The sequence below is a fragment of the Solanum stenotomum genome, chromosome 8 (assembly GCF_019186545.1).
Source record: "Solanum stenotomum isolate F172 chromosome 8, ASM1918654v1, whole genome shotgun sequence".
Taxonomy (NCBI): domain Eukaryota; kingdom Viridiplantae; phylum Streptophyta; class Magnoliopsida; order Solanales; family Solanaceae; genus Solanum; species Solanum stenotomum.
The window spans coordinates 40,895,773-40,907,690 of NC_064289.1; the positions used below are offsets into that span (position 1 = coordinate 40,895,773).

Consider the following 11,918-nt stretch of genomic DNA (forward strand, 5'->3'; position numbering starts at 1 on the left):
AGAAGAGCACTAACCTGTTGAAACTTCTACAAAAATCGTCCAGATGCCAAGGATCCAGAGCTACGATCTTCTCCTATTTCCTGATTGACTGTTACTACCAAGTTACTTGTGTGGGCAAGTATTACTTGTTTTTCAAAAGGATGATTTCTTTCATGCCACATTCAGCCTATTTATCTAGTTTTCCAACTCAAGAATGAATAGGAAAAACGTCCAAATAAATTTCAAGCTTAATTAGCAATCAAGAGGATCATGAGAATAAATTGATATAAAAACGTTTTCATCCATTAAAGGCCAAACGTTTTTGTAATAAGAACAAAAACGTTTTCATCCATTAAAGGCCAAACGTTTTTGTAATAAGAACAAAAAAGCGTTTTCATCCATTTAAGGCCAAACGTTTTTGTCACTAACTCAATCTTTAATTCTCAAATAATTCATCCTTTAAAGAAGATCAACAATAAAATTAATTTGTCCTTCTTTTCAAACTTGGTCAATTAATCAGGCATAGTAGGGACCGTAGATATATTTAATAGAGGCTTCCAACTACGATAATAATTCTCAAATGAACGAATTAACCATATCGCAATAAATTACAAAGTATTCCACTAAAATTCTGTAATTGCACTCCTCGATTTAATTTCGAAATCTACCACTACATCTTATTTAACCCCCCGTGTTAGAATTACCGACACCAATCAATTAAATCAAAATTATCTGAAAATTTAATTCATTGACTAAATTAATCCTTTATTATATTTACTTAACTTATTTCACGTGACGGATCTAAAATCCACCTGCAGGGTTTTCACGTGAAAACTTATAAGTAACCATAAAGGGGTGTCTTCAACTCGGGTCCGAGACACGGTTCTATCAACTAATTATTATTTCACTAATGTAATTTGTCATTATCTAATCTATTAGGAATTTATTGACTCATCAAAAAGTCTCACCTTTTAATAGATTAAAACAATAAAATAAATTACATAGATCATAATAATTATATCAAGATTGAGAGTATAAGTACATGTAGTGGACTAGAGAATTTATTTATAAATATTCAGAACATAAACAAATGTCTCTAATTGGTCCGTTCAATACATACAAAATGTACTAGCACAAGAAGTTGAATTTAACCATTCTCATAATTAAGATCAAATTATATTTAATCTTGTGCTACGATCATCAAGATGTTCGTCCTACTTCATCTTTGATCGTGAACATAAATTTATAACTTATATGCACCAACAATTTTAATCTTCCGTGTATGAGTTAAAATACTTCATACACAAAATTGTCTACTATATAAGCAATGGACACACATATATACATAATGATCTATTTAAACAAAAATTTATTATATTAAATAAATAACATAAAAAATCTTTACAAGGGATTAAATAAAAAATACTATAACACAATTACATGGTTAATAGTATATCCCAACAATCTCCCACTTAGGTTATGAAATGGAATGTGATGATTGACTGTAATTAGATAGATTGTAGGATAAAAATCGACTACTTGTTATGATAACTTAGTGGACTAGTGTTTCTCAATTTTAGCTAGTAATTGTAAGTTACTCTAAAATGTGAGAAATTGTGTCACTATTCATGTTTAATACTAGACTCTAAGCTTGAATTTTTAGATGAGCATTACCCTCCAAGTTAAAAATCTTTGAGTCTTCTTTCAAATGATATTAAAGTCGCAACAATCTGAGATCGGAGTAAGATCATTGTGATCACTCCCAGTTCTGCTTGTGATATTATGAGGATTGAGGTGGAGTATCTCCGAAATGAAGGGAGTGAAAGACGAAGGCACCGGTGGATTTCACCTGATCGTAGATATGGAGTCTCTACATCCCACTCCGATTGTTAATGCCTCAGGTACTTCCACCCCTACTCTTACTACTATTGCTGCTACTACCTCCCATCCCCCGTTGACGCATGCAAACAATTATATTGATGATGGGAAACCTTGCATACTCTCATATGTGTGAGGCTCAAGTACCTTCAATGATTGAGCCATTTATCGAGGCTGCCCTTGCACCTCTTTGAGAGGAGATGAGGGGTTAGAGGGAGAAATTTTTGAACGAATTCAAATAGTTGAGGGGTATTTTAGGTCCTTCTCTGTTAATAAAACTACTAATTACTCGCAAGTATCAAATCGGTATAACATAGGGACATAAGACTATAATATTAATCTGTGACTCTCTTGGATTGTTAACTATGGTCGAGGTATATGAATCATATGATTTTTATAATGTATCTATGTCTATAGTGTTAACTTTTTTTGAGTTTTGATTACTATTACTGAAATATTTTAAATCCATATTTAAAAAGGGAAGAATTACAAGAATATACTATTTAAGACCTTAATTTACATAATAATATTATTCTAGTATTTTTATTTACAACATCAACATTTTAATTATAAATATGATAATTTATTATAAAATAAATAGGTACACGATTTAAGACCTATTTTATTGGTTAGTGGGCTGATTTTATGGGACTCATATTTTACATTTTATTTTATTTACTTTTTAGAATCACAATCACAATTATATTTGGATACGTTCCTTTAATAAATATCTCACTTTTTTCTTTCTTGTTAACCGTTACACAGAAGGAATACCAACTAAATGTCATTCATCATATTTTTCCTTGGTATTAACGCACTACTGCACTTTTTTTCCCTCTCTTTTTCAATGTCATCTTTATCAAGAAAATGATTTGTATCTCCTTCTTGAAAATATCTATTAACAATTTTTTCTCATTCTTTTTGTTTCTTTTCAAAATCATCTCTAACAACACAAAAAAATTATCTACGGATAGAAATTTAAATGTTACCTCCAAATAGATAAAAAGGAGGGGAAAGGAAAAGAAAGTTACAAGTATTGTTTTGAAGAATACTTTGCTACAGTAAATTTTGTGTTGCCAATAATTATGGTGTCCTTGTTTGTTTAGGAATAGGAATTGTGGACATGTAGATGTGCTAATATTATGGTGTATAAATGTGGTTCTAAAGATGCCAGTATGTTTAGGCTAAACCTAGTTATTGGTTACTTCTATGTTTATCTAGGCTTATAGATATTTAATGTATCAAAACTCTTACTCATAGACAAGATCTCTTAGGAGTATTAACTCCACTGTAAACGCTCTCTTTATGTTTGGAGGTTAGGTTTCCATGCCCCCCTCTAGCTCTGTAATTTTTGTTAATCTTGTTAACATGATTTTTAAAGAAAAGGTTATAATGACAATAATTGTAGTGTCTAATTTGTTAATACATTGGACGATGGTGAAATATGAATTTGTTAATATTATTGGGTTGAATTGTGAAAATGAGTAGTGTATTTATAGTAATTCTGGTGTCTTTCTTGTTAATAATTTATCTATTTTAATATAAGAAAGTGTTGATATGGCATTTTTTGTGGTAGTGAATTACTGTGTTGGTATTTTTTGTGGTTGTTTGTCTATTAATTAATAAATATGGTCCGAGGAATTGTAAAGGTGTTGATGTTATGGTATTGTTGGTTTTTGTGATTTCTTGTTTATAATTAATATGATGTTTTGAGCTGTGGAGATGTATATATTATGATGTAGGATAGTGAAAGTGAATGTTTGTATTGCTTGTTTTAGTGAGAATATTGATAGGTGTTTTATACCATTAAATGCCCCATAGCAATTCTTAAGTAATTCTATTTTTTTTTTGAAGGATTATACCATTGTTAATCTAACAACATAACTCAATATATGCAAATAAATATCACAAATTTATACCATATTTTAAATATATATTCAACCATTTAATATACAGACATTTATACCAACTATGGAACCAACATTATACCAGCAATTGTTATAATAATATATACCTTTAAATATACCAATATATATATAACCATTTTAACATTTAATTTTCTCAAAAAAAATAAATCATTTTATACCATGAAGAAAATCAACTTTTTAATGATGGTTTAGCAATATGGAAGGTATAACCTTACCATTTTGAATTAGTAAGCATTACAGAACCATTTTTTAAAGTTGATATATAATTTGATATATTTATATTGAAATATAACACTACTTTTATATTGAAAGGAAATTTTATACCATTAAATGCCCCATAGTAATTTTTAGGTAATTCTATTTTTAAGAGAATTACACCATATGTTAATCTAACAATATAACTCATATATGCCAATAAATATGAAAAAATTATACTATATTTTATTCAACCATTTAATATACAAATATTTAAACCAACTATAAAACCAACATTATACCAACAAATATTATGATATATACCTTTTAACATCTATTTTTTTCTCAAAAAAAGCATTTTATGGCATGAAGTAAACTAACTTTTGACAATGGATAAACTAATGTTCCAACACTAGAGCGAATACCATTCACGAATAATAAAATCGTTAACACCATTAAATATTCAATTGCAGTTTTATTTTATTTTTTAAAATAAAAATCCAACAATGTTAACTAATATTTGCCATATTTATGGAAGGTAAATAACAAAATGGAGGAAATTAAGGAATTAGAATATCGCTAAATATTGAATAGTATGTTTTCCTTTTTCTGATTTTCCATTTTTTTTAATTTATTATTTATTATTTTTTTATGTTTTGTAAAAAATTTATTGCTATGTTGATGAAAAGTAAAACTATTGTTATATAGTTGTTATTTAGATGCTTATTTTATATAGTGAGATTTTTTACCCTTAATTTAATTGAAGTAGCAATGTTGATACATTGTGCATACTACATTCACGATCCTTTATATTAAAAGTTTTTCAAGAAACACAACGAGAAGCAAAATGACTGAAAACTCAACAGACAAACAAATTTTTGAAGTGGAATGTGTATGACTAGAAATTTTAATTATTTTACTCGTCTAATAAAGTAATTTTATTTGTCTATTAATAAAAAATGCAATGTTGATAAGATTCTTGAAGTAAAATTACTTATCTAAAAAATACAAATATCTAATCTTTCAAAATTCTAAAAATGTCCAGTCATTCTAACTTAATCAAAATGTTAATTCAATTTTAAATATATAAAATACATAAAGAAATGGAATGGCGAGACGTTTTATAGTGTATGTTTGTATGGCTAAATTTTTGAAGTGGAAAATGAACAATCAAATAAACAAGAAAAATGTTCATTCCCCATGTATTGAAAAATAGCTACGTAATAAATTATAAATTTGGAAGGAAAGAGTAAAAATGTCCAAACATATATAATGTGAACATGCATTATTATGATTTATTAAAAGTTAAATAACTGAATGAACCCCAAGAGCCTAAAAAACATGTGTCTAGAGAGCAGGCTGATTAGAGAAGGGAAAGGGATATGGGAGGCAAATTAAGAGGCCCAAGAACAATACTACAACTCCAAGAGCCATGTATTTATTTTGAGGATGAGTGAGTTCTTCTGATAGTGGAGAAATAGGCCCTCTTTGGAGGAAGAATATTAGGACTAGCCAGTAAAATGCTACATCGTTAAATAATGAAGATATTCCCAGAAGACCAATAGATAAAGCACTAAGGCGAGCTGAAGCCTGCCACATCAAAATTAAGGATCAATTCATCCATCTTTACACATGTTATAGAATATGTTATGTTATGTTATGTTACCTTCCTTCCCCACATCGCAAATGCAATCCGACCACCATCAAGTTCTCCTGCAGGAATGCTATTGATAGCATTTATCACTAGTCCAGCCCACGCCCATATCACAAGCGGATTTACCGATATAGGACTTCCTTCCTGGAGAACATCTCCTAAAAGAAGCTTGGCTACACGTCAACAATCAAAAAAAGGCTCAACTCTTTGCACAATAGAGTAACAATGATAACACAAAACTACTATTACTACTTACCTATACCACCAGCTAGAAATGATTCATGGAACACAGAGGGATCTACGATGATGCCAATCCCATCACTAGGAGGTAAGATGAATCCTGAAAGCAAAAGAATAAACCCCACAGAGAACCCAGCTAATGGTCCAGCTGCTGCAACTTTCAACAGATCTTCACGATTTGGTACAACATTTAGAATCCTTGTTATAGCACCAAAACACCCTATCTGCCACCACAATAGCTCATTATATTAGACGTGATGGCCAATCACATTTCACCACTCACCATGACCAACTAGACAGCACCTAAAAGTTTTCGTGCAGCCAGATCACTGAGAACTACCATACATCAGTAAGAGTATCAACAAGATAGAGGGAAATTGACAAATTTTGAACTTATGCATTTTCTTCCTCAAGCAGTAAGAGATAGAAGAAAATATAGAAAACTAACAACAGTGTCTAAAATTTCCAATAAAGATGATGAAGTTACACATTACGGGCTGTAGTAACAATTTACAGAAATTCTTGAACATTTATAGAATCTTCCTTGAAGTAATGCGAATGTATTTGGAACTAGCTATTGGGTTGGGTCCATCCATAAGGGCTGCTAGTTAGCCAATTAACTTGTCATACTCCTTAACCCTATTTATAACATATAAATATACCATTATGGGTGTTGAAAAAAAAGATGGGTCTTTCACATTTATATGACGGTCAGTGTTTATTAAAGAGAATATTCGATGCATCTTACTACAAAGGATTTTTAGTCTGAGAAACAAGGGAATTCATCAGCTTCATGAGGATTCCTTAAGACCGGTGACACGAGTGGTGGTTGCTGCAGATCCGTAGAAACCCATAAGTCTCCACACTATCATTTTCGGTTAAATACTACACTTACATATGAAAGCAATTGAAATTCACAAGACTACCCCTTTCCGGGAAAAAAACTGAGTAGAAATTCACTCAACCTTGTGGCTTGGTGATGCTAAGACCAATGACTTGGATAACCATTAAAAGAGTTTTTGGTGCCTTACAGGTGCTGCAAGATATCAGTAATTTAATACTATCGATCGTACTAGTAAAGAAAGAGAACTCTTGTCTCTGGGCGTCACTAATGAGCATTCTCAAGTGTTATAAAGAAATATCATATCAGGTCAGATTAACATCACAAGACTGACTGTTTCTAATAATAGCCAACTACACTGCAAGACAGGACAAGACCGAACGTCACGAATTATCATCAAAAGTAGCTTTATGACATGACAGTTTTAGTGTCCAAATATTTCATCAGTTTGACACGGTTTTATAAGGAAACAACAAACTCCAATATAACAGAATCTTCCCAAGAGAGAAGGCGCAGTAGATAATTGATGCATTCCTGACCCAACAAGGATATCTTATCAGCTGACTGGAGAAATGCTTCAACTATGTATAGTTTGGCAGTTACAAAATGACTTCAGACCACCCAAAATAATTTTTTAGAGTCAATTCCCTAAATGATCACCCAAGTTTAGAGAATTGCCTTGAAATATCATTTATATTTCATTTAGTACCAAATATCACTCAACTATCACTATTTTCCTCCAAATATATTTGACACTGCAAAAGTCTCACTCTCTCCTAGTTGGCATGACATGTCATTAAAGTTTTTTTTTAATAATATACTAATTTAATTCATTAAACCCATTTAACTAAAATAATGATCATATTTTTTTTAAAGATTTATTAGTTTATTAAGAATAAATTTTCATACTTAAGAATCATTTATCTTAAAATTTTTTTTATTTTTTTATGTGATGATGAATAGTTTTTTAAAAATTATCATAATGTCATCAATTTTAAATAATTATAAACACATATATTCAAAAAAAAATATTGATGTATAAATCACTTACGAATGTCAACTTACATCAATTAATCATATATTATATAATGGATCAATAATATTAAGGATCAATTAACTACTAAAAAATAATTAATTGGGTGCTTTGAAATTCATATATACTTGCAATATCTTTTTTTTTGAAAAGAAAATAGAAAGTGGATAATATTTATATTAGAAAATAAATTTTGATTTTTATTTATCAGTATATTAATCTCATATAATATGTATATTATTGAATTAAAATAGGCAATTCAATTAATTATTACTTGTATTTCATAAATTTGGGATGAGATAAGAATATATATTGGTGTTTAATTGTATGAGTTAAAATATAATATAATATAGAATAAAACAATAATAAAAAAATTAAATTAAAAAAAAGCTAAATAATAATTTTCTCTTTCATACCAACTTTTTTGTCAACCTTACAAATTTATTTGAATACTTTTATGAAAAAACTTTCTTAAAATTTTCAAATAATTTACTTAGAAATTTTAAAAACTACCGAGTAATAATTGTACACAGAGATTTTTTCATTGAATTTTGTTTAGTAAAAATATATAAAGGAATTAGATTTTTTTTATTTTTTTTATAATCTTCACAAATTCTCATATAATTTATATATTTGTTTTGTAGAGACATAAGTTTGATGAATTAAATAGGTCTATTATTTTTTAAAATGATGATTTAATGACATGACATATCAACTAGAATAGAAGGAGACTTTTGAGGTATTTAGTATTATTTTTTGGATAAAAAATATAATATTATTCACTTTCTATTTTTTTTTTAAAAAAATATTGTAACCATGAATTTCAAAATACACAATTAATATTATTGTAATAGTTAATTGACCTTTAATATTATTGATTCATTATACAATTTATGATTAACTGATGTAAGTTAGCATTCATGCGTGATTTGTATATCAATTTTTTTTTGAATGTATGTGTTTATAAGTATTCAAAATTAATGATATTATAATACGTTTTAAAAACCTATTCTTCATAACATAAAAAAATAAAAAGTTTAATTATGATAAAATATTCTTAAGTATGAAAATTTATTCTTAATAAACTAATGTAACTTTTAAAAAAATAATATGATCATGACTTATTTTAGTTAAATGAGTTTAATGAATTAAATAGGTCTATTATTAAAAAAAAGACTTTAATGACATGTCATGCCAAATAGGAGAGAGTGGGGCTTTTGGAGTGTCAAGTATATTTGGAGGAAAATAGTGATAGTTGAGTGATATTTTGGTCCTAAATGAAACATATATGATATTTCAAGGCAATTCTCTAAACTTGGGTGACCATTTAGGAAATTGACTCAATTTTTTATCAATATGAGGTTTCAGATCAACAAGATGGCATATAAATAAGGAGACACAAAGGGTTGTCTAATCCATAGAGAGCATGAAACCTACGGTCCTATGCACCTTACCTGCCAGCTAGGAACAAAATATGGGATGCCGAGCTTAATCCCAATCTCTGTGGCAACTAAACGGTGGCTAACTTCATGAACCCCCAAAAGAAAGGCAGTTATTAGAGCTCCAGGAAATCCATCTTTCAACAAGTCAAGATTGTCGAAAACTGATCTGGGAAATAAAATTCTATCTTAGTGGCTGAGAATTTAGGTGAAACAGGTTAAAAAGAATATGCACAGTCCAACAACATGAATTATTGAACATAAACAGATTTCAAGACAGATAGATTGTTATAACTGAGATATCTTCTAGATTCACTTGCAGTAATTTGAGCAAATGCAAATAAAACTTGACACAACCTTGAAAATAAAAAGTGAGCACTTCTAACAGAAATGTAAAGAGAATAAAATAGAAGACAACCAATATTTACCTAATAATATTGTATTTTCAAAATCCTTACACGAAAGCAGTAGTCCAGTACATAATAACATTGATATGACACAATTATTCAATAATTCAGCTATATTGGACTTGGAAAATGAAAAATATATATTGAACATTAAAATGTTAAGCTCCACTTGATTTTCGAAGCAAATGCAAAGCCAGTGACCATTTCAGGTAATATTAGAGTAATGGAGTAAATATGGTACGTACAACAAGTTTGATTGTAATGCTGGCACATTGCGAAGAAGTAAAGTGAATAATGTAACGAGTCCAAAGGCCCCTGCTGCAAACCATTCTGGAACAGCTGCAGTCTCAAACAAATTGAGTTACTATTTGACAAGGAAAAGCGCCAATTTTTTATTTTTGACACGGGAATCCCCACTTGTTATTATAACTAGTAATTGAAGCCTATGAAGAATGATGAATAAACTACCTGTAGTTTCAGGTTGCAGGGTCATTCTTGGGACGACAACCGCCACAGGCTTATCATCCTCTGGATTGATTAAAAGAAAAAGTGTATAGTCATCTCCAAGTTTTTCCTGTTAGCCAAGTGCCATTTTGAAATAGTAAGAGCCCATGGTGATGTCCAACCTAAATTGGAGAAAAAGAGAGGAAACTTGAGCCACCTGCATTCTCTTTGATACTTTTTCATATGTTTTTGCAGCCTGTCCTCGTAGATTCCCTTTAAATAGTACTCCACCCTATAAAAATAAGTAGAAGATATTTAAAAAGTGGAACCACAAAGAATTGCATATTAAGCTTCACATGAACCTAGAAGGCAAGCACAGAAACACAAGCCCATGACCATTTGCTTGAGAGGGTATCTGTAGTAGTTTAATCTTACCTTTTATGGTTGTATCTCAACTAAATTTAATAGTTTCAAACTTTTAAATTATTGGCTCATGTTTGACTCGGAATTTTCTTAAATGAGATAGAAAAGAACATTTCAGCAGATAGCTCACCTCATATGGCTCCTGACTTGTAACAAAAAATGTGTCAAAACTAAATACTTGATTTCTGAGAATTTCAACTGTTTCCTTGGGGATCCTGATTGATTCATCGAGTTGTTGAGGTTGCTTGGGAAATAGTATCAATAGTAAGAAAAAGATCAACTTTACAGCCAAAAGGCAACATGAGAACCATGATAGAGGAGCAAACTGTAAACAATTTATCGAATGAATATTTAACCTAATGTTCCAACATTTACCACCTTGACATCGGGAAGAGGTGATCCACTCGCAACTTGAACATTGGTACCATCCTGCTTCAACCCAGGCTTAAGAAAATGAGATGGAAAAATTGAAATAGAATTGCTTATTACCCACTATTACAAAGCAAATTCTGAATGCGAAGCAATAAGTATGTTGAAAATGCATTTGCAACGTAACCATATATGGATAGAAGCTATAGGGCACTAGAACATCAGCAATCCTCGGGCATTATAGTCATTGTATCTACTTAAAAAGTAAATAATTGTTCAAAGGGTTGACCATTAAAATAAGAAAGGTGTACCTCAACTCCAGTTTGTTCATTCAGTTGAGGCCCATCATTGTTTTCAAGACTTGTATTCTCCAATGGCTGATCATTATCCTAAAAGACTACAAAATGACTTTTCATTCACTAAAACTTTTTTTCCATTTAATTATTGCATTGAAGAATTCACCTGATGACTATTATTATCATCTTGAACAGAGTCGTCTTCCTTTAAAATACAAAATAAACTAAGAGTAAGGCAGCCTGCACATCAAACACAAAATGGAATAGTGTGTGTACTGTAGTTATAATTAATAAAAAAGGAAAACCTTGTTGTTGTCACTCAATCTGCAAACAAGGCCACGTTTCTTGCGGATGACAAATCTATGGTCAGCAAAAATAAATAAAATTGTTAACAAGTTCATACATTAAAAGGCAAAAAAAATAAACATTCACCTTAAGAAATGCGTTGGTGGAGTAATTGAGGGAGAACATTGAAGCCGATTGTAACAGCAAGGGAGAACCGCCGGTAAGTTCATTTTTCAGCCTCTTTTGTTTTTGATAAATATCTCTCTCGCTCTCTCTCTTATCCTTTACCGCCTAAAATTCTATAAACTTCATCCACTACCCAATGTAACCAAAACACGTGGAACAACTTTAAGCTTACCATTTTCAACATACAACTCCTACTTTTTCCTCTCCCATACCTATATTCAATCACCTATTATAAAATACATAAGCATGAGTATTAACTTGGTTTCAGCGATAACTATGCCCTTCAAATTTAAATGTGTACAAATAAATACTTAAATTTAT

General features: G+C 30.1%; 1 protein-coding gene across 1 annotated transcript; it reads right to left on the bottom strand.

Annotated features, from left to right (window-relative positions):
* Positions 1-5,197: 5,197 nt before the first annotated feature.
* Positions 5,198-11,666, bottom strand: LOC125872148 (probable zinc metalloprotease EGY2, chloroplastic). Its single transcript, XM_049552828.1, has 13 exons — positions 11,559-11,666; positions 11,432-11,486; positions 11,293-11,331; positions 11,142-11,219; positions 10,840-10,905; positions 10,592-10,705; positions 10,256-10,330; positions 10,063-10,168; positions 9,840-9,933; positions 9,203-9,356; positions 5,891-6,098; positions 5,647-5,807; positions 5,198-5,570 (listed from the first exon to the last, which is right to left on the bottom strand). The coding sequence occupies exons 1-13, from the start codon at positions 11,639-11,641 to the stop codon at positions 5,328-5,330; spliced, it is 1,476 nt and encodes a 491-aa protein (XP_049408785.1). The 5' UTR covers positions 11,642-11,666; the 3' UTR covers positions 5,198-5,327.
* Between the last annotated feature and the right edge of the window lie 252 nt (positions 11,667-11,918).